At 36.2% G+C, this 26,973-nt stretch overlaps 1 protein-coding gene across 1 annotated transcript; it reads right to left on the minus strand.

The window, feature by feature from the left end:
- Positions 1-38: 38 nt before the first annotated feature.
- SKIL (SKI like proto-oncogene) lies at positions 39-26,973 on the minus strand. The gene is made up of 7 exons (XM_055410038.2): positions 26,550-26,973; positions 23,120-24,890; positions 10,939-11,036; positions 9,189-9,421; positions 5,674-5,915; positions 5,159-5,383; positions 39-4,482 (listed from the first exon to the last, which is right to left on the minus strand). Exons 2-7 carry the CDS (start codon positions 24,215-24,217, stop codon positions 4,324-4,326), a joined length of 2,055 nt encoding a protein of 684 aa, XP_055266013.2. The 5' UTR covers positions 24,218-24,890; positions 26,550-26,973; the 3' UTR covers positions 39-4,323.

Here is a 26,973-nt window from a genome sequence, read left to right on the forward strand (position 1 = left end):
GAAAGTTGAGGTCACACAGGATACCAAGAAGGCTTAAATCAATTTCACTGGCATTAAAAGTTTTTATTTGGAATTTGATCCACAACCTATACAAGTTATTTACAAGGCATGAAAATGGAAAACAGCACAAAATACAATTGAGGTATAAGCTAAGAGCACAGTATGTCATGTTTCAATAAATATAATTCAAAATTTGTAAACTAAGTGACCAGATAGATGAGTCTTGTTTTATAGTAAAACCATATAAAATACTTATTTCACGTGAGGTAGAGGACAGTTTTGTGTGTCATGAATGCAACCAACCACAGCAATTTTAACCATAAAACTGTACATCATTGGCAAGATTTTAAATTGAATTATGGTCAATGTAGTCAACAATTTGTTTCAACAGTTGCACGACAGATCTTTCATTTACTGCTTTCAGAGATTAGAAACTCAGAAATAATTTAAGACTACTGTGTTGGCTTACAATTATCAGGATAAATAAATACTTCTAACAGGATGGTTAAAAGCAAGTATATTTTATTTCTCCCAAACTACAATTCTCCCCAAGAGTTGTTCAAGATTTAGCAATTCTTTTAGTAGAATTTTTTTTTTAAAACTATAACTACTTTAAGTATGCTGTGCTTTATTTTCAAGTGAGGTATCTATATTAAAGGAAAAAAATCTTATAAATTTCTTTTACATTCAACTAACTTAATACACTATTTTGTTTTCTGGGCCTAATTTTTTAATTTCAGTTTTTACATTTGTTCTCCTTAATTCAAACACAGTAGCACTATATAAAACATTTACTACTATCACTAAAAAAACAGGCTCCAAATTGCATTATGTAGTTTAGAAGCCATTTAAAATGGATTAAAAAAAAAAAAAAAGACTGTCCTTTTAAAAAAGATGCAATATAGAATACCCATCTGTATGGGTATTCCTTCCAATAATGGAAATGCTTAAGTGTCTTACGCCAGGAAAAGAATTTAAGCTGTTTATTCAATCTCACAATGTATAATACAGCAGTAATGTGCCCCTTATTGCTGGCAGCTTCAATAAAAACTAACAAGTAGTTTTAAGCACAGAAATAAATGTACAGTATGAGCACAACTTTTCATTCTATTAATCTGTAATATGCTGTTGTGCAGATTAAATGCATAAGAGCAAATAAAAGTAAGAATTCTTCCCTAAGCAATCAAAACATAAGTCATTGAGAAGAAAATTTTAGAAATTGATCAAAAATCTTCAGCACCAGCTTTACTACTCCTTACAGGGAAATAACTTTAGTTCAGTTCAGTTCAGTTCATGTATTATATTGTTCAAGTTTCTTTATCGTTTTACTTTCCTTAAAACAGAAACCAAAGATGTGTAAATAAATTGGTTGTTCTGTCATGACTTTTAGAACATATGGGCAACCTGCAAGTATCACTGTACTCAGTCTATTACAACTACTTTAGCAACTGGTTTTTAATTCAATATGTACAAATTTTATATTTTATATCTCAACTGGTAATATATTAAATATATTATAAAATTAGTTTAAGAACCATAAAACATCCAAACTCTCCTGGACACAGAAATTCAACCAAAAGAGTATGCTTTACAAAACTAAAGCACAAGCCAAACTTAATTATTGGTCAAATTCTTTCAAAGTGTTATTTGTGAAACCAGGGTTGTTCAGAGCTTCCTCAATGACAGCAGGTTTTACAATAGATTTGGTACCTTTTTCTCATCAAGTTTAGAATACAGAAACTATTATCATTCAAATTTAACATCACTCATCACTGAGTCAAATAATATTCTATCTTTTCTTCATTTTAAAGATGCTCTAGCACTTATGATATGTCGTTCCTTTAACACAGCTTTTGAAAGTAAATATTTTTATATTTTTCCTAAAAAGAAAAATATTATGAAGTCTAAGGGAAAATCTGCTTGCCTGATGAGTTGGCACACAAAAGTTAACATTAAAACAAACTTTAAGCTAACAACCAACACACAAAATGAGCATGCAAAGAATAGAAGAATAATTATATGGATAAGATATTTTTAGCACAGGCCACTTGTAAAGTATTACAAAGTCTCTATACTTTCAAGCCATGTTGTACAGTTTAACTTAAAACTTATTCTATCTAGAATAGGCATACTATTTACAATTGGCTTAAAAAAAAACCACTATTTTCAAAGAAGTTAGAAACTGATGGCACATCAATGTATCTTCTAAAAAATGAAGACTATACAATTTCATGTGGCAAGTTTCCCTTATGTGAAGGACTAGAAAAAATAGTTCTTTATTCAAAGCTAATAAATTAAGAGCTTATGATAATTTAAAGGTGATTAAGCATTGCTTATAATTTTTAAAAACATTTTAATGATTAAACAAATTATTTTAGATGTTTTGAGTTGAAACTTCAATCGCTTATCATTTAAACTAAGTAACAGAAGTAGATTTTGAGTGAAGTAGATTTTGAGTGAAATAGAAAAATAAATTATACAGGCTTGAGTTTTACCTCCCAAAAAGCTTAGCTGTGACTCAACTAATCCACAACTAAAACGAAACTGTGTCATAAAATATCTTTGTGTTTTTCTTTCTCCAGATAAAGGCAAATAAAAAGTATTAGAAGCATATGTCATTTTTAATATTTATTCCTGTATGTCATTTTAACATGTGTTCTTCTTTAAGGAGATTCCAAGGATCAACCAATTAAATTGCAGGGTTAACACAGTAAAACTTAAATGGAAAATAGAAAATACACATTTAGATGATACTCTAGTAAAGAAACTATACTTTGGGAAGTACAAAAATTCTTTTAGGCTATGTAAGTACCATTAAGCAAAATATGAAAATAACTGGTTAAATGATAACCTACTTACTTTTGAAGTTCTATACCAAGCATCTATTGTCTATGATGGGAAGAGTAAATAACCTTAACTTTAGCTGATTTATTTAAAAAATAAATTTAGCTCTCAAGTAATTTCATATAGTACCATACACAAGAATATAAAAATTAAATTCACGGGATAATAATGTCAATTAAGGGTAGCTTCAGGAAACTTTCTTTTAAAAAATGCATACTAAGAATTTTACCTAGTATCTTTTAAGCCAAGAATTAACTAACATGAAATTTGCCATTAATGATAAGACTTTTCTGTGCAAAAAAAAAAAAAAAGTGCAAAAGAAGTTGTCCCTCCCCAAACTATGGAATTTCTGTCTTCTAAAACTATCTAAAAACCTCTTATTAGCAGATAAGTAAAATTCCCTATATTAACCTATTATACACCACTAGTTGACTGTAAATTCCTGATTTTGATATTAAATAATTAACTGAAAATGGTCCACTCATGCACATTTGGTAAGACTTAACATTTAAACATACGAAAGTCCAAAATAACCTTCAAAGTGTTTAATATCTTACAATTTAAAGGAAAACAAATCCATTATATAAATTTCAGTAAGAACCACAACTACATATAAAAACTGTACAGGAGGATTATGGATTGTATAGAAATCGATGTACATCAATGGTATCAGTTTTTCTCAAGTACATTAATATTTTCACAACACCATTAACAACATAAACAAAAGTTCAAAAATTATGACATCTTATTCCCTCTTCTAAAGTTGCTGCATAAAAAAATTTTCTCTAAATATAACCACATTTAAACAGAAAACCTAATTATAACTGCTTCATGAGTTTAGCAGCAGTGTATAAGAAAGCATGTTATCTTTTCCCTTGGGGTGTGCTATAACCTCATCAATGAAATTCCTCTACTGATAAAATGTCTCTTAGGAGACACTAAATAGAACGGAACTAGTGGAAGTTCATGCCACAAGACGAAACAAAATATAAAATTTTGATTATAATAATGAGTATACTTTCAACTTAGAAAGGAGATTGTGTTAATGAAAAAAATGGACAACTCCTTGAGTAGCTCTATATATGAAATATGAAGCCACCATTGTATCTAAAATTGAGTCTAAAAGATGGATAACAAAATTGATCAAAACTATTTTCCATCACACAATGCAGCTTTTAAAAAGTATGCAACTGTTAAACTGCATTAGAAATATAGGCATCGTATCTAATAGTTGAAACTGCAAAATATTGGTTTGAAGCTGGTTGAAAAGAAAAGTACAAAAGAAACATACATTTTCATTCATTTGGAAAACGTAAAAATTTATATACTAATATATAATCTCTTCACTTTCTCTGACCTACAAATGGATAGAATGCCTAGTTATCTCATGCAGCTAAACTGTTCAGAATCCATTTACCAAAGTAAACAAACAAAAATAAACCCTGTTGGAAACACACAGATGGATTTCTTTGAAGGTTTCTACTCTTTAGCAGTCTTCGATGATTTCAAAACCTGCAGCTTTAGCTCTCTTATCACCATCTCTAACTTCTGCCTCGCCTCCCGCTCCTGCCGGAGTTCGTCCTGCAGCTCCTGCCTGTCAGCCTCGGCGTGGTCCAGTCTCCGCCTCAGCTCCGCCAGCTGTGTGGTTTACAAGATGGTGTCAGTGTCTCAATTCAGCCCCGGTCCGCCATGACGTCTCACCTCATGGCAAAGACCCACTTTCACATCACTGTTTGCAAAAATGAACTATTCCAAGCATGCTATAATCTCTTGAATATCCAATACTATTAATCTGACTTTGAAACGACCTTAAAATGATGGCAAACAAAGGGTCAAGGGAACCGAACACTTAGAACACTTTCATTATGCCTTACACCTCAGTGTACCTTTTACCACAGCACGCTCAGATTAGGAGTTATTTGTTCATCTTTCCCAAGCTGTGAGCTATGATCCACTTTTGCCCCAGGGCTTGTGAACATAGTAGGCAACACTTTATGTTTGTTAAGCCATTGATTTGAAAGCCCATGTATTACATTAAAATACCACTGATACTCAGATAGCTAGAGATTATTAGCAATTAGGACAACTAAACTACAGAAATCAAATAAAAATTCAAAGTAATACAACAACCAAGATCAAAACAATCATCTTGAATGATATAGCATAAAATTGTGTTTAATAGAATTATCTATTTTGAAGTCTAGCCTAAATGAAACGAGTTTAACAAAAAGTAATTCCTTTAATGATTAATTAAAGTAACAGCTTCAATCTCCACATTGAAAAGGCAACACTATACAAACTGTGTAATTCTTACCTGTGCTGCATATTCAGCCTCTTTATCTTTTTCTAAATTTGAGTCACAGGAACATTTTTGCTTCATTACCTGCTCTAGTTTTTTCTCTAAATCTTTCTGTTCAACATAAAATTCTTCCATTCTTTGAGCATGTTCATTCTGCAAAGATTCAAGCTCTTTCTGTAAATTCTGCTGTTCTTCAGTAAGTTCCTTCATAGCTTTTGAACTACTCAACATTTCAACTTCCTGTAATTTAAAGAGTCACAATATAATTTTTACTTTATTTCTATCACATTAAACATTTCAATTCAGAAAAAAACAAGACAGAAAGTATCTATTACAAAATTGAGGTGTCATATCAATTCTATACATAAGTAATTATCTTGAAAACTATTTTCTCTAAAAATTTAAAAGTATATTAATATTTCTTATAAGGATAAAACTAAACAATGTTAAATACATTTACAGCATCTCATCTTGAAGAATATGCAAAAGTATTTTTTCACAATGGACTATCATTTAAACAACAATTTTACCATCTGAAGTTGTTGCTTCTTCTGTAAAATTGAGTTCAGTTTTTCCTGTTGTTTTACGTAAGTTCTCACTACTTCTTCCATGATGTTTCCCTTATCGTCCTCACAAGTGACATCTTTGACAAGAAGTGGAGATGAAGCTGCAACATCACTGTCGGTTCCTGACTTGCTTGTGTCTCTGGCTAAGCTGCAAGTGGTAGACTCAGGTTTCTTTTTGCTGGTAGAATTAGTCGAGACTGATGGATCTTTGTGAAGGCAAAAAGGAAGTAACAAAGTATAAATACCACTCTGTCAAAAGTCACTAGAATGATCCATAAATGAAATTAAGAAAACAATTTCATTTATAAATGAAATTTAAAAAATAATAAAGATACTTAGGAATAAACTTAACAAAAGTAGTATAAAACTTATACAACAGAAACTATAAAATATTATTGAAAGAAATAAAAGACCTAAATAAATGGAAAGGAATCCTATGTTCATGGATTGGAAGACTTAATATTGTTAAGATGATATCATGATCGGGAAGTCAGTGATCGCCAAAACTGCTATGATGAAATCCTAATCCCCAATGTGATGGTATTAGGAAATGAAACCTTTAGGAGATAATTAGCTCATAAGGGTAGAGACCCCATGATGGGATTTATGCCCTTATAAAAGAGACTCCAGAGAGCTCTCCCACAATTTGAGTACATAATGAGAAGATAGCCATTTGTGAACCAGGAGGCCAGACCAAATCCACTAGTGCCTTGATCTTAGACTTCCCAGCCTCTAGAACAGTGAAAGGGTAAGTGTCTATGGTATAAGCCACCCAGTCATGTTATTTTTGTTATAGCTGCCTAAATAGACTACAATAAATGGTAGTCTCAAACTGATCTACTTTTTCATTGCAAACCCTATCAAAATCTCACCTGGCTGTGTCGCAGAATTTGGCAAACTGATTCTAAAACTCATATGGAAATAAAAGGAAACTAAAATAGCCAAAGTAATCTTGAAAAAGAAAAACCAAGTTGGAGGACTCACAATCTCCAATTGCAAAGCTTGTTATGAAGCTACAGAAATCAAAACCGTGTGCAGTACTGACATAAAGACTGAGTCTAGAAATAACGTATACTTTTACAGGCAACTGGTTTTTAACAAGGGTGCCAAAGCAATTCAGTGAGTAACAGGAGCTTTTTCAACCGTGTTGGGACAACTCTATCTATATACGATTGAGGTTGAACCTCACATCTTATATAAAAATTAATTTAAAATGGATCACAGACTTAAATTTAAGAGCTAAAATTCTTAACTGGATTAGGCAATGGTTTCTTAGACATAACATCTAAAGTAAGCAACCAAAGAGGCAATAAACTGGACTTCATCTGAATTTAAAACCTCTGTGTTTCAAAGGACACTACCAAGAAAGCGAAAAGACAACTGACACAATGGCAAATCCTCTATCGGGTAAGGCTCTAGTACCCAGAATGTACAAGTAACTCTTACAACTCAGTAATAAAGAGACAACCCAATTTAAAAATAGGCAAAGAATCTCAACAGGTACTTCTCCAAAGATTTGCAATGTAGACTTCCCTGGTGGTCCAGTGGCTAAGACTCTGTACTCCTAACGGAGGGGACCTGGATTCAACTGCTGGTCAGAGGACTAGAGTCCACACGCTGCAGGTGAGAGTGCACACGCAACTAAAGACCCTACCTACGTGCCACAACGAGGACCTGGCGCAGCCACGTAAGTAAAATAAATATTAAAAAAAGAGAGAGATCTGCAATGTCCAATAAAAACATGAAAAGATATTCAGTACCATTAGTCAACTTGGAAAACTGCAAAGCAAAAACTATGAGATACCACTTCACAACCCACTAGGATGGCTCTCATCAAAAGACAAACAATGACAACTGTTGGCAAAGATGTGCAGAAACTGGAAACCTCAGAGACTGTCGCTAGAAATGAAAATGGTATGGTTGCTTTGAAACACAGTTTGGCAGTCCCTCAAGATATTAAACATAGAGTTACCATATGACCCAGCAATTCCACTCCTTACTATATAGCCAAGAGAAATAAAAACATATGTTCACATTAAAACTTGTGCTTGAGTGTTCGTAATAGCATTAGTCGTAACAGTCAAATGTGGACACATCCAAATGTCCATCAGCTGATGAATGGATAAACAAAACAGGGTCTTATCCAACCACACAACAGAAAGTTACTAGGCCATAAACAGGGAAGAAGTGCTAATACATGCTAGAACATCTACTGAGAAAACATCCTTAGTGGAAGAAGCCAGGCAACAGAAGGCCACATGCTATACAATCATTTTATATGAAATGTCCAGAACAGGCAAATCCATAAAAACAGAAAACTAAGAGGCTGGTAAAAGGGGAGAATGAAGAGTAACTTCTGGATTACAGGATTTCTTTTAAGGTTGATGAAATGTTCTGAAATTAATTGTAATCATTACACAACTTTGTGAATTTACTAAAAACCACTCAATTGTACAGTCTAAAAGGATAAATTTTATGGTATATGAATTACACCTCAACAATTTTTTTAAAGCCTCTAGAATACTTTAGCAAATATAATACAAACATAGTATAAAGGTATGTTACTAATTATTGTTTGCTTGTTTAAGTATTTAAATACAAGGAAAATCTCAAAATTAAAGTACGAACTCCCCCCAAAGAATCGCAACTATCTATGAAAACAATTACATAACCAAAGGACTCTTCCATTGCTCTGAGAAAGCTGAAAGAACTGTTACATTTGCCTAAGCTGTAGGCAAAACTCTGCAGCCACAGAGGTTAACACAGGCAGCATGTGAGCAGTCTTACCTTGTTTGGTCGACCATATTTTACAAGGCAGTGTAACTATGCAGCTCTTTTTTAATGTCCAGCCAGCGTTCTGCATTTATGCCATCTGCATGGCTCCCACAGCTATTCATTTTCAATCCTTGCTTATTCCACAATTTAACGTCTCTGAGTCCTATACCTAACTACACTTAGTACACTTCTTTCTCTTTCTAATTGAAGCATAGTTGATTAATAGTATCATGTTACTTCCAGGTGTACAACATAACTGATTCAATATTTTTACAGATTATCATATATTTTTTAAAGATAATTTTATTAATCTATTTTTGGCTATCTATTGTGCTGGCTCTTCGTTGCTAGACGGGCTTTTCTCTAGCTGAAGCAAGTGGGGGCTACTCTTCATTGCAGTGTGCAGGCTTCTCGTTGCTGTAGTTTCCCTTCTTGCGGAGCACAGGCTATGGGGTGTGTGGGCTTCAGCAGCTGCAGTTCCTGGGATCTAGAGCACAGGCTCAACAGCTGTGGTGCATTGGCTTAGTTACTCCCCAGCACGTGGGATCTTACCAGAGTTTTGAAAGGTGGTTTGCTTTTCTTTTTAAAGATATAAGCTTCAATTATCAGGAAAATTCTCTTAAAAGAAACCCTCTTTTTGAAAATGCTGAATAAATATGTTGATTAGGTACATGATTTTAAAAAGGTAATTTCTGAATACTTACCTAGGCAGCCATACAATTCTTTACTTGTTTTTAGATCCATTTTCTCCTGTTCCTCCAGGGAGACATCTGGATAAGACACTATTTTTTGATGTTTCCCACTACTGTGAGGCTTCTCTGACTGCCTTGGTATAGATTTGTTTGCCTCTGTCTTTGTGACCTCTTTAGCCTGGGGTACAGCTGAAGTAAGTGACACATTTGGAGCAACCACTTTATCACACATGTATAAGTAGTAGCTGAAAACAAAGAATAGCAAAATAAGATACATACTACATTTAGGTAAAAATATATTAACATCAATTTCTATAAACATTTTCTTTAACCAAAACAGATAACGCAACAATTCAGAAAATAAGGGTCTTAAAAGAATTCTTGAAAATGTCAGCAAGTAGTTGAGGCACAAAGAGCAACATTATGAGGATACTTCTGTGATTTTGCAAAACATAGTTTCTAAACAGTAAAAAGATACTCACTGAAAAGAAAATCAGTTTTCCTTCCCTCAAAACCTCACGAGAACCAAAACCATTAAGTACTTTACAGAGCAGTTCAACAACCCTGAGTAGGTAATGTTTATGCCTAAAGAAAACAGACTACACGATACTTCAGAGGACCATTTCCCTGTGTGCCACCCCTCCAAAGAAAGGGGTCCTTACTCTTCGCTATAGTGAGGCCGTTTCAGGCCACACTGCGTGGCTATGACCTGATTCACTGCAGCCCCAACGAAGAGTTCCCAGGGCCCTTTTCCCTTTTCAAGAAAACAATCAGCATTCTGAACACTGCCGAGCTACTGGGCTATCCTCCTTGGATCAAACTCCACAAAGCAATCTTCTGAAAATACTTTGATATTTCCTACTTAATTTGATAAAACAGCAATAATAAAATCAAGCAAAACTAGGATCAAAGGGATAACCACCAATACCAATTTTGCTCAAAGCTCACATAAAATTGTGCAAGAGATTATCTGAGAGACTTATGGAACAAATTTGAGCTAGATATTTAAGTACCATATGATTAACTATAATCTGCTTAACATTTAACCAAAAGATGTAACCATTTAAGTGACCTAACACTTCATCCTCCAAGTTCTAAATAATCTCCTCTTATATTACATTTCCTTTGTACAGGACATCTATATTGTCCCTCTTGACCAATTACATGAATTCTGAGGGTGAAAACTCAGTATCCTGCTAAGAAAACTGACAGATTTAATACTGCTCCAAAACTTATTTCAAATGTAAATGGAATAGAAGGAACTATACACATGTAAGTAAGATTGAGATTCTTCATCACTGTGCTTGGGGAGATAAATGTGTACAGCAGCAGATAAAAGTCTAGGTTTTTTAAATAAAAAGTTTATAATCTAAGGTGCATCTTTATTGAAAATATGAACATTGATTTTGAGGGGTGCGGCTACTATGAAAACCTGTAAGTTCCAAAAAAGGTTAATTTTAAAATATCAAAGTTGCACACCACACTCTTGGAGAGCTGGTTTACCTCTTGAAGGGAAATGAGAAAATTTTTAAACTTTCATTTTTTCCACTTTAGGGCAAAAAGGAAATAACATATTTCCAGGAAAAAACATGGAAACATACAAAAAAGTTAATTCAAATATTCAACCTATTTAGAATTCATTCCCTGGATTAGCAAAAAAAAAAAAAAAACCCTAAAATGATGTAATGAATTCCCAGAGCCTAGAAAAGCACCTGCTGTATAGATGTTGCATGAAGGAACGAACAAGCTGATACCCACTCACCTGGGATGTAAAAATGAATGTGTCTGAGAGACATGGTCACCTTCCTGTTTTATAACTGGATACCATGACTGCAACTCCATTCCTGGAGGTGTATCTATCTGCAGAAAAATGTAGAAGTGGACAAGTTTATTGAAGGAAGATGTGATGGTTACTCTTGGGTGTTTATTCGACAGAGCCGTAGGCTGCCTCTGGAGAACACTGACTAGTAAAGAATTATGTAATTCAAGAATCACCTTCGAATAGGGCAGTCTTTCTTTAAAATACAATGTCTAGTCACTTAAAACTCAGAGAGACATTAACTACTGTCAGGAAACATAACAGGAGGCTTCCTGTGTGCCGTTTTGGATCAGTCAGGAATTCTCTGTTCCTTATTAATTCCTGAATATTCAGGAATTAAGAGGAGAGGCAAGCCTCTCCCGGGGGCTGAGGAATCCAGGCATTTCCTTCCTTAGTTTTTCTATACAGAGATAAGTACCCTCTTTCTTTTTATGAACCATATGGTAAAAGTGATTATTTACAACTCTCTCTCTTTAATACGGATCGCCTATGTTTTGTAAGTCTGGAATTTTAATCTTTATCTTTGCTGAGAAAAACTACAGTATATATGCCTACACCAGGTTGATTAAAACACCTTTGCTCCATCAGGGCTTTGGTCCCCGTGTCTTGCTTTCTCTCTCTCTCTCTCTCTCTTTTTCAGGATAATTCCTGGAGTGTAGAGGCTCTCTGTGTTCACTTTCCTGCCCGGGCTTCTAAGACCCTCTAGAGAAGGCACTCTGTGCCTTCACCCCATTGAGAGGGCGCCTGAGGCCTTCGTGAACAGAGCAAGCCCCGTGAAGGGGCTTTATTGGCTTTCTGCATAAACCAAGGAATATCAGCTTCTTTCTCTCTCCTTTACTTTCTTATCGGTCGACTCCAGACCACCAGGTTCTGGTCCATTAAAGGACCTCAACAAACTACCCCATCACAAGAACAGCTTCAGCATGTATATTAACATGGACTACCAGAAATGATTTCATCAAATATCACACTTATGGAATCTTGTTAAAAATCCATTTTAAATAATGAAGTGAAGTGAAGTGAAGTCGCTCAGTCGTGTCCGACTCTTTGCGACCCCATGTACTGTAGCCTACTAGGCTTCTCCGTCCATGGGATTCTCCAGGCAAGGGTACTGGAGTGGGTTACCATTTCCTTCTCCAGGGGATCTTCCTGACCCAGGGATCGAACCCAGGTCTCCCACATTGCAGGCAGATGCTTTAACCTCTGAGCCACCAGGGAAGCCCATAATAGTACTCTGCAAATGTACAGCATTGATAAGTTTTGACTCTTCTTGCTACTAATCAGCTGTAACCTACCCCTCCATCCCTATAGTATTTCTTAACATACCACACTAGATAACACCCTACAGCAATACTTTGCCAAATTTTGAAACCACTTTGTCTGCTAACACTTATCAGTAAACCACATTTTATCACAAATATGAAAAGCTCTTTTTAGCCTTGTAAATAAAGGAAAAGGAGAGGGTTCATGATAAGAACTTTATATCCTGCTTAATTCTAACAAATAGCTTATTAAGTAGGTACAATTATCTCCACTTTACAGATCAGAAAACTGAGGCTCAGAAACTGAGAAAGAATAAATAACCTGTGGTTACTAACTTCCTCATTTGGTTTGTATTACATGTCTCCCCTCCCCTTACATACACATATTGGGAGATCAACATTTTGTTAAGAATTATTGGGCAAAGAATTTAAAAGACTAATAAGGCCATAAGATTATAGGGGAAAGAATAATATTTTGAAAGGATTTAAGAGGTGAGTATTCAGTGAGGGCCTCCAGACTCTATATACAGAGTAGAATGTGTTTTGAAACTTCACAATCCTGGTCAAGTGTTCTAAAGAAGTTCAAGATTTGGGGCAAAATCAACTGCTTATTTATAAAATACAACAATCATTTGTTTACATAGTTTCTCAGCCTACAGCTTAGTTCTATCATAAATTAGAAGGGGAACTGACTGCTGGCAACAATACTAAATGATCGATGCCAGCTGACAGCCTAAAGAGAGAGAAGAATTACAAGACACAAGCACAAAAACTGATTCAAAAAGCAAGACAATCTGAGGGCTTTATCATACATAGGCTAGGAAAAATAACATATCTCAACTGTTCCCTATCCTTATTCCAACAGAGTATCTGATGTTTAAGAAGTCTTCAGTCAATATGACATAGTTACAGTCAATATTTATAAGTAGTATACCATATACATACATAGTCATACATACACTTAGAAAGACTGAAAAGTATTTGACATTTTAGATTTTAAAAAAGGTTAGTTTTTAAAAAAGACACTGTACTGAGAAGAGTAGTTTCATTATCTAGAAAACTCATTTAGGCAGAACATTTTTCACCCCAACACTGTAATAAAAGAGGTGTTAATGAACAAAAAGCTCATTCTAACAAATCAATGAAATATAAGATCAGTTCACATTAAATGAGAAATTCCTTTTTACAGGTCATTTGTTAAATTCATTATTTAGAAAATAAAGAAAGCTCCACTTTACATCAGTTTTATATCTGAGACATCCTGGATGTATTACTGCCCAAGAAATAAACTCCTTCCAGATTTTTTTAAATTAAAACTATTAAAATTGATATTTAAAAGTTTTTCCTATTATGGATAGCTGGGATTTTAAATCTTCAGAATAACAAATTCTAAACTTCTTCAGCCAAAGATCTTGACTTCAAATCTGACTCAATTTTGCTCATTTCAAAATTCTATAGCTTGATAAGTTTGTATAAGTTTTACTTTTTTATTCATGATCCAAACTCAGTACAGTTTTGCTTTTATGACATCTCCAAACTTCAAATGCCACCTTAAATAACTGTTAATGCATTCGTTTCTTTTTAAACACCCATCCCTCTCTTGTTTCTGACCTTTATTTTATTACCTATTCTTGCACCTACCCACAAAGAGAGACCCAGAGGAGGGGGTTCTTAAAAAAACCTACCTTAAAGATCATCTAGTGCAGTCCTCTAACAAATGTCTGAATTTCCTATACAAAACTCCTGATGAGTGGTTATCTGGCCTCTGCTTAAGTAGCAGCTTGAGGTCAAGGGCTGTCTTAATTACTTTCGTATTTTCAGTACCTAGCACCACGCCTGGCAATGCAGTAGGGACTCAATAAACATTCGTTGAATGAATTCTGAATGACAGTGTAGCTTATTAAATTCCCCTTTTAAGGTTACTCTGCTACTAGTCTCTTTCACATTTCCTAATACCCCTTTATTCCAACAAGTGCCGAAGAATCTCAACTGTCTCTGGGTGCATTTTTAGAGATCAAATTTACAAATTAAATAATATAAATGATGGGGAAGTGCACAACACTAGGTGATGGACAGGGAGGCCTGGCGTGCTGTAATTCATGGGGTCGCGGAGAGTCGGACACGACTGAGCGACTGAACGGAACTGAACTGAACCATGATAAAATGTTGGGAGTTAATTTTACCTAATATTCTGTGGTAAGCCATAAACACATTTACAACAAATTATCCTAACTGCATGTTAAAAACAATTAAGAAAAGCACATAATACACAACAGAACATTCACAGTCATGCCAGATTTTCTCATCTATTCTGCATTTGTGGCAACATACAAATTAGGTCTTCAAAAAAATAACAGTATAATTAAATGGCAAAGCAGTAATGCTACTACTGATCAGGAATAAAAATGAAACCAACATACACACAGCTATTGCTTTTCTTTTACCTTTCAATATGAGGATAATTTATTCCCTTTAAGTAATTAAACACTAAAACAGACTACATTACATTATTTGGCAAAGAAAAGAAATAGATCGCTTAGTAGCTCAAGTTAGAGCCTTAGCATTTCAAAATACTTTTATCATTCAACTTCCCCATCATTATCTACCACAAAATGAACAGATGGCATCCTCATCTGAAACACATAAGAAAAATTTCAGACATGATTTCATTCCTAAAGTTCTTTCTCTAAGTCATAAAACAACAAATATGTCTAAGAAAGCAAAATTTAAACAAGTCCAAAATGTACAGTACAAGAATTAATTTTAAATAAGTAAATATTAGAAAATGTTTTACAAAGTTTCTCTAAATTTCAACTTACTGTGTTATCTACACATGACCTTTTAATAATCAGGTTTCCTGATAAAGAACTACAGTATTTCGGTACAATGCTTATTAGTTTCACAATAACAATAATATAGAGAACCTGGCTTTAAACATTTACAAAAAGACCAATAAGTGTTTCTGTCATCACTTTCTAGTAACAAAAGCAATTTCATCCACTCAGCACCGTTAGTACATATACATTCCAATTTGCACTAAAAAAAATATAGACAAATAAGACAAAAACCCTTTAAAACTCCCACACTTATCTTCATAGTAAACTTTGATTTTAGGTGGCACTCTTAGTTTCTAATTATAATGGCAGATTAATATTGTGATCTTTAATTAAATCCTAATGACAAAAATTGATGAACTAATCAAGAAAATATCTCAAAGTATTGATGCGATTTTAAAAGTTCCCCTCAAAAATTCAGGATTAAATTTTTTTAATATGTGGGAAAATAAATTTTTAAAATAGAATTTAGAAAGACAAAAATTAATTTTTACATTTTGGTATTTATAAGCCAGCATACGGATGAAGGACTGGTAGATTGGTAAATTTCATAGTCTATCCTCCTATAATGGTGTGCTTACATTAAATAAAATATAATGCATATTAAATACACGTTATTTTGTACAAGCCAAACATAAATTGTTAGCAACCTTAGTAAATACATGACTGAACACACTGTTAAGCAATAACTCCTTAGGTATAAAGCAAATATCCCTGCCAAGTTCCTTTTATTATGTATAATACTAAGACATTCAGTTCAGTTCAAGTGGTCCATAAATGATTTCAGGACACAAGACACCCTACCACCCTATAGACAGCTGCCAACATACCCTTACTGAAAGAAACTGAATCTCTCAGAATAGGATCAGGTTTCCTCAATACTTTCAACATGCTGTGAATCAGTGTTTCAACAAATGAAATAGGAATAGTGTTACAAGGTAGCAATAGGTACTAAGAGATTTTAAGGCTTAGTTTTGTGCCTCATTTCACTGTAAAAATAATCATTGTAATGATTAATTGTAATTATTAATCAACCTGATACAAACCTGTAACAGTATGATCTAAGAACTTCCACTAACTTATCAAAGATGATCTGCAGGAAATCATGGGCTGCCCCAGTGGCTCAGTGGTAAAGAATTTGCCTGCCAGTGCAGGAGAGAGGATTTGATCCCTGGATGGGGAAGATCCCCAGAAGAAGGAAATTGCAACCCACACCTGGGAAATCCCATGAACAGAGGAGCCTGGCGAGTCCACAGAATCCCAAAGAATCAGACACAACTTAGCAACTAAGCAACAACCACAACAAGCAGCAATCAGCAATGTCTCCTGCTACTCAACACTACAAAATTATATCTACCACATAAAGCCAAGGTTTAAAGTGCTTAAAAACTCCCACAGGAAAAGCAAAGGCTCACATTCTTATGTGCAATTATCATTTAAATCCTTCATGGAAACAAAGACATGTAAAAATCAGTAGTATGACATGACCCCCTTTTCTATCCGAACTGATAAAAATCCTGTTAATTTCTGGGACTTAAAAAAAATTAAGTTCTTTACAGTGGAATTCTATGGTGTCTAGTTCACTTAATATTGCAATTATTTGAAAATTTACATGTCATATAGATCCTTTCACTAAACTATCTGTCAAAAGTTAATCTATGTAAATGTAAGGCTTTGCTTTTCTATCCCATTTCAGCATATATGCTTTTAAAAAACTAAGATTATTCTGACCTTCAAATAATGTAAATTAACATCAAAATGTAAATTATTTTACTATATGCAATAGATTGCACTTTTAAAATTTTCCTCTATTTCATGTATTTTTAAAGTGCTGATGACCCAGTAAATTGACTTCTTTTACATCCCCCCATCCTTCTCAACTGAGGTACTCAAGATAATTAAGCCTAAATTCTCCAAGTTTCCACTGTATGCATTAAATTAACTTCTCTCCGAAGTACTTAGAACAGTACTATACACAATCTTTCTAAAGGGCTTAATTCTCAGAGAACTCCAGATGGGAAAGGGTATATAGATGAAAAGCTGCAATTAGATGACTACTGCTCTAAGTGCAAGTTCTACAGTTGGCCCAAATGTATTATTTCAACAATTAGTCCTAAATTAACAAGTGCACTCTACAGATGATTTTGCATAGATCTGTAATGCAAAGCATTATAGATATAAAAGAATAAATTCCAATGGTGGTTATCACTCCATGGTGAAATGATGAGAAAACTGTTTTCTTCTTTGCACTTTTTTTGTGTGTGTGAAAGCGCTCAGTCGTGTCCGACTCTTTGCGACCCCGTGGATTGTAGCCTACCAGGGTCCTCCGTCCGTGGGATTCTCCAGGTAAAGAGTACTGCAGTGGGTTGCCATTTAGGATGTACTATAATGGGCCTATAGTGCTTCCATAATCACACCAGAAAACCTTTTCAAAAAGGAGTAAAAGCCATATTTCTATGTACCAAAGTGATTTTTAGTTAAGTTTCTTTAATTTTTGTATTCTTTGTTCCCATAAGATACTCAAAATACACACTTTTAAGGCTATTTGAAATCGTAAAATAAATTCAATACCACAAATAACAAAATGCTATATTGCTTTAAAACTAAACTGTTTTCCTCCTTGAAAATCACTGGTAGCTTTCTAAGGCTACTAAGACTTTTCATTCAGTTTTATCCAAACCTTTGTTAAGCATCTACCACCTTCTACATTTAGAAACTACAGGATGAATTCCTGCCCTAGGGAGCCTCCAGCTACTCTTTACACACACACACTTCTGTGACCCATTTCTAAGTTTCGGAATCAAAATGAGTTTTAAACTAACTGTGTGTGTGTGCTCATTCACTTCAGTCATGGCCGACTCTTCGCAACCCCATGGACTATATAGTGCACCAGGCTCCTTCACCCACAGGATTCTCCAGGCAAGAATACTGGAATGGGCCACCATGGCCCCTTCCAGGGAAACTAACTTTACATCTGTCCTAATCATTCCTCTTTCTGCCTCATATGGGGCTATACTTTATTTAGTGATGGAACTAAACCACACCCTCAAAAATGGTTATGGTTTAATTATATACTCTTTAGATTTTTTGTAGTCAAATAAAATCCTTACATTACTTTAATGTACATGTAACATACATGAAACCTCAAAAGAGCAAAATTTTACACATGGACAAAATATATGTTCCCAAACTAGTTTTACCTCTTTACTTGATCAAATTTAGTCCTGGCTCCATATGTTCTACTTTCAGAATTCTAAAGGCATTAAAATTATCCAATTCTTGCTTTCCTCATTATTCTCAACTGGCATAAATTATAACATATGCATAGCTATGAGAACACTATTAGCTGACTATGCACTGATTCAGGCCTATCCCTTTTCTTCAAGTTTCTCAAGGAGACTTGATTTCCTTGAAGTTTTTCAACATTTCTCAGACCAAAAGAATAAAGTTTTTTAGCAGAAGCCTTTTTTAAAAATGTTAACATTTTTAAAAGTTCTACCATTTTTTAATGATAAAAATGAACAGACTATATTTCTAAACCATAAGGGGGCACTATTCCCAAAGCCATTCTAATGATTCCACTGAAATTATAACATATTTTATAACAAACTTGTTTTGTACTTTCTTCTTGCAAACTTCATTTTGGTAAGTAAACAAATATCCAACTAGTATAATTACTGTGTACAAAACAATGTGAGATACACTTGAGCCCAATACTCAGTTATCTTACTTAGAAATATCTTCAGATAATTCTAGAAAAATCAAGAAAGTGGGGAAAGGAAAAATCCAAAATTACATATTAGTAAATATTTCAATAATAGTTTGAAGTATCATCCTATGTTTCTAGACTCTTAACTTTGAAAATACTTTTACATCCATTCCCTCATTTGATCAGTTGTCTTATTCAATAGTTTACTTGCAAATTATATGTTCATTAAGGGTTAAACCATCATTTTTCAAAAAAAAAAAAAAAATCCCAATTATTCTAAAATACAGCGTTGTCTCTTAAAAATTTGTTAAAAAAAGTCTCCTTTTCCCTGAGTAACTGACATGCCAAGCACTAGACTAAATTCTGGGGAAACAGGAATCTCTAAACCCATAAGATAGTTGTTATGATAGAAAGTCAGACAAAAGTATTCATACTGGTCCCTTCTATAAGCACAAATACTTCATTTGATTCTGACCTCACCACCACTTGATAAAAGTTTATGCTAATCACAAAATGCAAACTATGTCTCTGATGTAACAAATTACCATCAAATCTATCACAATTATTACTGTTACATATTTTGTTCCAACACAACTCTTGTAGTTACCATCCTCTCTAGTGTATTTCCTTCCCTCATTTAGGTTTGTACTAAGGAACACACTTTCTAAACAAAAGTAGCTCTCAAAAATAGCTTACAAGAGGGAGAAAGTTTTTGTAGTATTATTATTTCAAATGACCTCTACAGAAATGAACTGTAACAAAAATGCAAAACTAAAAAAAAAGTGAAATGTTGAATAGACTTTAAGAGAAAAACTTATAAGTTGATATCTTTAGGTAATCTATTTGCATCACAGATAATTCATTGGGCCTTTTCCCTAAGTAGAATAAACACTATTGTACAGTCAAGTCTAAATGCTAGAACTCTAAATTTTAACTGCTAAAAAAAAATAATAAATCATCTTTATTTAGTGAACTGGAGATTGTTGGCCACATGCTGTAACAGGAAAGAATCACCTAAAAAGATCTTATCAATTGACTACAAATAGGTTTTTCTAATGTGCTTGAAAATAATCTAAACATTACCCTTCAAATTTTATTTACAAATGATCAGTTTGCTTGGCAAACCTTTTTCCAGATAGAAACATAAGATTCATCAAAATCAGAATTAGATCAAATAACACTGGAAGCTTGGAAAAGAATCAAAAATTATATTCTTGCATATATTTGCACACTGTAAAATACTATAATAATTTTTTGAATAAAAACATAAAAAACTCAAGTGACATGAAGAGGTAGTTTAGTTTTTATAACACCATTTTGCAAAGCAAGCTAGGCAGATCTATCATGTGTTATTTCTTGTGGTGACCTAAGAAAGAGTTCAAAATACTGTTATCATTGGTGTCTGCAAAGAATAGTCAGTTCTCTACTTAGAACACTGACCATATCCCACTTATTTCTCCCATCTAAGTCCTAACTATGCAAAGTCAATATAGTTATGCAAATAGTTTGGTGACCATTACTAATATAACTTTCATCCTTAGAAATAATTTAACAGTTGCTACATTTCAAACAATTGCCTACTGAGTTTGAGGGGGTTTTTTAAAAGCAAAAAAACTACTCTTTAACTAAACACACCCAATTACATTAGTGCTCAGATTAAGCCTAAAGCCCTTTAGATAAGAACTTAATATATTTAGTATATTCTTTAATTTTTTAAGCATTTTAAACTTTTTGTTTTGTATTGGAGCATAACTGATTAACAATGTTTTGATAATTTCAAGTTGGTGGCAAAGGGGCTCAGGCATACAAATATATATCCTTTCTCCCCCAAACTCTCCTCCCATTCTAGCTGCTACTTAACACTGAGCAGAGTTCCTTGAGCTATACGGTAGGTTATTCTTTAATTTTTTTTTTAGAAGTCTGTTCTGACTTTTTAAAATGAGCTTCCTCTGAATCTATTTGGTTTGTTGGGCAACCAATTCAATGACTCACAGAAGATAATGAAAAATGTTCCCCAGTCAAAGGACCTTCTCCTTACTCAGTAAAATACCTTAGTCTGAGTCTATATAAAAGTTAATAGAGAGCTTAAGAACCATTATACAAAGGTAAGTTGACAAGGAAAGTTAATGTTTCTCAAAATTCAGTTTCTCCTATGGAGTGTGCTTTACGGAAAAGTAGTGAAAATTTCTAGACTTCAAGTCAGAAGACCTGCACTCAATTCCTGATTCTACTGTCTTATCAGTTATATAGCCAGGAGCATGCAACACATCTGGGACTGGTCTCTCATCTGAACTTCAAAAAAGAACTACTTTAACATGTTTTGAGGAACGTAATTCCAAAACATGAAGTGGCAAGCACACATTGCTATACATGAACTCCCCCCAAACTTCTTTCTGAAAGGTTTGATTATTGAAATTTTTCTTAAATTCTCTTAAATTGCTTAAAATTCACATTAAATTAGAAAAAATACCAAAATATGTCAAAAACATTGCAGCAAATACTGCAAAAAATAACACAGTAAACAGATGGCAAAAAAAATCTCACATCTTCCCCAAATAAAAACTGAATTCAAATGAATAAATTCTGACACAATAAAAGGACTACATCCCGATGAAGGATGGTTTCAATTTTAACCAACCCCTAGCACATTCAGTTTCAGTTAAGTAAATTCATCACCTTTTTTTTTTTAACCTTTATCATGGTTTTCGGGTATTTTTTTCTCACAAACAGAGCAGGAACATTAGGCAAAGCAATTTATCCCCAAAATGCTTATGTCAGAGCAATCAAGATCAGACCAAGAACATCTGGCAAATAATGTGGCCACCTATGGACATGTAAGAGTTCTAGTTAGGTTAGGGCAAAATACCATAAATATTAAGGGGGGCATTCCACATTTTGAGAATACAGACAATTCTAAAAAGCACAATCTTCAGCTTGTGACCAGGCCAGTTGTAAGGAAGTCCAACAACGTGAGAACTGGCTTGAGGTCAACTATGCTTTAAAGTTAGTTAATAATGGCACCAGAACAGTATAAACTTATCTAGTAGCCATAGGCGAGGAATTTCAAAGTACTGATGCTTTGGATTCAGCAAGGAGCAAACTACCCTGAATTCAAGTCTGAAAGTATCTTCACTGGGCTTCAGAAGCAAATCACTGTCTTAGAACTACATTGCAACTAAATTTCCCTATTGGGAAAACTAAATTTCCCAAAAGGGAAAGATAACCTATTGAAGCACAGGACACTAAACCTTAGGTTCTTGTCTAAGCTCTAGTCTTGCTATAAATAACCTTCAGTCATTTAGTACACTTCATTCATTTCTTCTGTGAAGGAGAAAAGATAGACTATTTCAAGGAATAAAAGCTAATTAACAGTAGAAAGATTAGATTTTTAAGATGAAATAGAGCCACCTTTTTTGTGGTACCAATAAAATAAAATTATATGTGTAAAACTGTTCAAGAACAATGCTTGGTACGTTTTAACAGTGTCAGTTATTATACTGATTTTATTCAAGTAGGAAAATATTTTAAAACCAGATCCACACACTGAGTATTTAATAGCCTAAATCTTATTAGCCAGTTCAAACTCTTAGAATGAAGATAGTCATTTAGCCTACCAAATAATGCAGTGAGAAAATAATAACTTTAAAATCTCTTTGCTGATAAGTTTTTATATTCATATTTATTTAATCTAGAATAATCTTTATTCTAGCTGTCATAACTTTTTAAATTATTCCTCTCTCTAAAAAAATCTTGGAGATTAGAATCACAAAGTTTGCAGATCAATCCGTCCTTTGCATTTGTTTCCAATATTGATGAAGTCTGAATATTCAATTACAGAAACAATGTCAGAAATCCTAAATATACCTCTGAAAAATGTTGTGTGGAGCCCATCACCAGAATTGTTTTGGCTAGCTATACACCATTTGCAACGGAGATAAGACCACTATCTAAGAAAACAACTGATTCAGTCATCAAAAGGCAAAATGTGTGAAAAAGAAAGCGGACTCAAGAAAAAAGCCCCACATCCTCCACTCCCTGCTTATATAACCTTGGGAAAGTCACTTGATCTCTCTGAGCCTCGTTCTCTTTATCTGTAAAATGGGAATAATCCCATTTCTCTCAGCAGGTTGTTTGGAACATCAAATGAGAACACACACAGGAAGCATTTTATAGCCTAAAACGTGTAATACAAACATACAGATCAATATTTTTTGCTGTTCTTGAATGAGCAGTAATACTGTAAATTATATTCTAAATAGACAATTTTAAAGTACACCATTACCAGTGTTCAAAATTGCTATTAAAAAAAAAAAACTTGCCTTGGATTGAGTCCTCTTCCCACTCTTCATGCTAAATTTCTCCTTCATTTCTTCTAAAATTATCTTCAGTTTCTTTTCTTCAGGTGTCCCCAAGTATTTCTGGTTCACGTGAAGATAGCAATGCCATTTGGCGGATTCAAAGCCCCAGTGGCAAGTCCTTTTGTCCGGTGATCTGTGAGAATGCATCACAAAGGTCTGGGGTGCAAACATTCCACAGCACTCCAGACACTGAATACATGGAGCATCTGGCTGAACATAAAATTGGGGTGCAAATAAACCCTGACACTTGCCCAAGCACTCATGTTCCACTTCAAAGGCACTGCCAGTTTCCTTCAACTGGGCCAATGAGTTTTTTGCAGGTAGTATACTACCATTTTGAGGAAAGGTGCGTGGCCGCAATAAAGCGTTACAAAGTCTTTGTGCATCAGTTAATGTGATCAGCCCACAGGATGGGGCGTTGAATGGAAGTATTCCCAGGACCTTCAAGATATGAAGCTGGTCTGATGTACATCTTGAGCAATAGATGTACAATTCATCACACACTGTATTTATTTGTTGGAGTGAAAATTCTCGGAGAACAGAATTTAGGACTTGGGGCAAACAGAGTCTCTTTTCTCCTCCAACCTGAAAACAAGAAATAGACTCCCCTTCCAACATAGTCTGGGTGAGTTCTGTGGAGCTATCAGAAGGGATGAGCAGTGGACCAGGAAGAACCTGAGGAGATGGAAGAGGCAGAAATACTGTAGGTGACATGCTTTCTTGGGAATACCGAGCAGAAAACGCTGCTGGTCCACCCAAAGAGCTCTGACTACTTAAATGGAATTGTGCCAAAGTATGTTTCAAACTAGGATTTAAATGTAAAGGTTCAGGCACAGAGCCACAGGTCCTCTTGACATGCTCTTCGTCAGTTTCCATTGGTGCTTCATAGTCATCCAAGTGTTCCTTCTTTACTGTTGGCAACTTGCTTATCATCATTTTTCCATTTGCATGAATGTCTGTCATCATCTTTTTCACTGGAGGGCTGCCATCATCTTCCACCCCATTCAATTTTTTATTTGAGCTCTGAACCAAGGAAAAATTCGTCTGTAGGTTTTCCATTGCTAAAAACTATTGTGTTAAACAAGGAAGTCTGAAATTTGCATTATTATTTAGCTGCTTATTTTAAGAGAGAGAATTGATGTATACCAATTCTTATGGTAACTTACTCTCAAAAAAAATTTAAATTTCCAAAGAGATATCCGTACACTACTCAATAGATTTTGCAACTTTGTTTGGTTCTGCTAATCCCTCAGTTTAAGTACTGCCAGTGCTATAAAAAAAAAAAATGTCTAATAACAAAGAAAATAATTACAAGAGGCACACCTCCAAGGCAACCTTTTTGTTTTTGTTTTTTAATCTTCAGGTATATGTACTAAAATAAAGTTACCAGTTCTCTCAATTCAAGATGTCCATGTTCAATGCAACAGTTTGGTTTGGTTTTAGGCACAACACCCAAAAAGTTTATGCTTGTGTCAAAAATCACTTGTGTCAAAATTATGCACCCAAATTTTGTATTTGGCACCAAGGACACCAAAAAAAAGGGGGGGGGGTAATATCTTCTCTAAAAATGATGATCTGTTGGTCTGTGTGAACAAAATGAAGGCTTGAATAAACCTTCACACCAGTAACAAGAGACTGACTCCACTTGAATTTCTGTGATTAAAAATGAAACCTAAAGAAAAATCTGCCCAGTTATCTTCAAGGATTACTGTTCATTCTTCTTTTAATTAATCTGGAAGAGAAGGGGGTTGGGGAAGAGTTACATTTGAATTTGTTCCAGAGGCCAAAGGGTCAGTTTGAAACTAGTTTCTTAATCTTAAACTGAGTTCACTTTACCAAAGGTGACACTTGAGTGATTTCTTTAAATCTAACACCAGTTAATTAGAAGTACCTTCATTTAAACAGGAAAGCAATTTGGCGAATGAGTAAAGGGAGCAATAATATCCCTCAAAAGGGAGAGGGTTACTCCAACCCAGAAAAGGAGAAACCTTAAACAGATCATCTCACCCAAAACTCAATACTAGAGGTTTTTTCTCAGTTATGCGATTTTAATTAAAATAACCTATTTTTAACTAAAATAACCTATTACTTCATCTCTTAATTAAAAAACAAAAACAAACAAAAAACCCACCAGTTTCATCTAAATATCAGATACCACTTATAACACATCTATACTACACGCAAGTCACAACCTTAAGTGCATAATTCATCTAGTCAGTGTACGTTATTTTTCTGGAACAGCTATAGGCAAAAATTAACTTTCCCTTTAAAAGGTTAGCGAATTTGCTTAATGGAAGCCAAGAGCTATAGACTCCACTCCTGGGAATCTCCATCCTTGAACAAGACTAATCCGGGACAAAAAGCACAAGGCAGACAGACCTCACAAAGAATGCAAATGGAGGAAGAGGGAAAAAGCAAAGATTCTTCTTCCACTTCCTTCTTGAGAGAAAATCCAAAAGAAATCCCGTAAAAAGAAATTTTTGCCAGCCAAACTCCCAGCAATTTACCTTAAAACAGACCCAAAGGGTTAAGTATCAAGGCCACTAGCCAACGTACTGACTTTCGCCCACCACAGGGACACCTCAGCCTACGCAGGCCAAGGAAGAGGGCAGGAGGCATGACAGAATGGGGAGCCCTCAAACCCTGAAATCCTCGGCCCACGCAAAGCCACTCACCCACCTTCAAGCCGAGGCGGAGGCAGGGAGAGGAGGGCAAGGGACCCGGGACTCCTCGGGTTTGCAAGCGGGTAGTGGGAAGTGGAGAAAAAGGAGTCCCCCCCAACCCCGCCCCCCCGCAGTATCGGAACACCCCGATGCCCTCTCCACACCGCCCCGCTCAGGGGGCCGCAGGCAGGACTGTGGAAATCCCCCGCGCACCCGCTCCCCGGGAAGTTCTCGGGTGCTACCCCAGCGCCCCTAAGGCTGCACCTCCCCTCGCCTGCCCAGGGCAGAGCAGAGAGGGGTCAGCAGGCGGGAGGGGCGCCGCGCCGGGACCTCCCAGTCGCTGAGCGCCGACCTACGGGGTCGAACCCGGGGCATCCCCGCGGAGCGCAGACGGGCGGCGGGGGGCGGAAGGGGACAGTGACGGGCGTCCAGGATTCGGGGTCCCGACGGGTCCAGTCAAGTGCAACACCTGACCCCTGCCCGCGCCCATCAGTCGGGATCAGCGAGGCATGCTCCGCCGTGGGACACCCGGCCCGCGCCCCCTCTCCGGCCCCGACCCCACCCGGGACCCGAGCATCCGGACCCCCGACTACGGCCTCCGCACCCGAGGCAGCCCGACGAGCTTTGTTAACTCCGCTTGACCCCCGGGGCCGCCGTCGGGCGCCCCGGGAGCCGCGCGCGCCCCTAGCCTCCCGCCGCGCCCCCCGCCCCGCGAGCCGAGGCCGCACCTGTGCCCGCCGCCGACGCCGCCGCCGCCGCCGCCGCTCGCCCGCTCCCCTTGGCTGTGCCGGCGCCGCTCCGAACCCCACACACATCGCTACACACAGCCCTCTGACGTCACTGAGCCCTCGGCCCGCCCACGTCACTGCGGAGACACACGGCTTCCCGCAGACGCCGCCGCCGTCTCCGGCCGCCCGGGGGAGAGCGAGGGCGGCGGGGGGGGAGGGGAGAAGAGGAGAGCTGAGCCAGCGGCGGCACCGCGCGCGCGAGCCCGCCGCCGCCGCCTCGCGGCTCCCAGCCCCTCGGGGGCGCGCGCGCCGTCTGCCCCAGCGGCTCCCTGGGGCTCCCCCGGCCCGCCGTCCGGCGCGCGCGCCCCTCCCCCCAGGCGCGCGCCCGGCGCTCCTGGCCCCGCGCGCCGTCTGGGCGGCTGGC

Source organism: Moschus berezovskii, chromosome 1 (genome assembly GCF_049115385.1).
Source record: "Moschus berezovskii isolate FMDL1 chromosome 1, NW_MosBer_1.0, whole genome shotgun sequence".
In the NCBI taxonomy this organism is placed as follows: Eukaryota; Metazoa; Chordata; class Mammalia; order Artiodactyla; family Moschidae; genus Moschus; species Moschus berezovskii.

What these genes read in the sequence shown, in the direction of transcription:
- SKIL (XM_055410038.2), bottom strand. Translation starts at nt 24,217, where the DNA reads ATGGAAAACCTACAGACGAATTTTTCCTTGGTTCAGAGCTCAAATAAA. An exon ending in GGAAGAGGACTCAATCCAAG is followed by an intron (nt 11,037 to 23,119) that starts GCAAGTTTTTTT and finishes ATTTTTCTGCAG; the next exon opens with ATAGATACACCTCCAGGAAT. An exon ending in AGAATTGTATGGCTGCCTAG is followed by an intron (nt 5,916 to 9,188) that starts GTAAGTATTCAG and finishes GCCTTCACAAAG; the next exon opens with ATCCATCAGTCTCGACTAAT.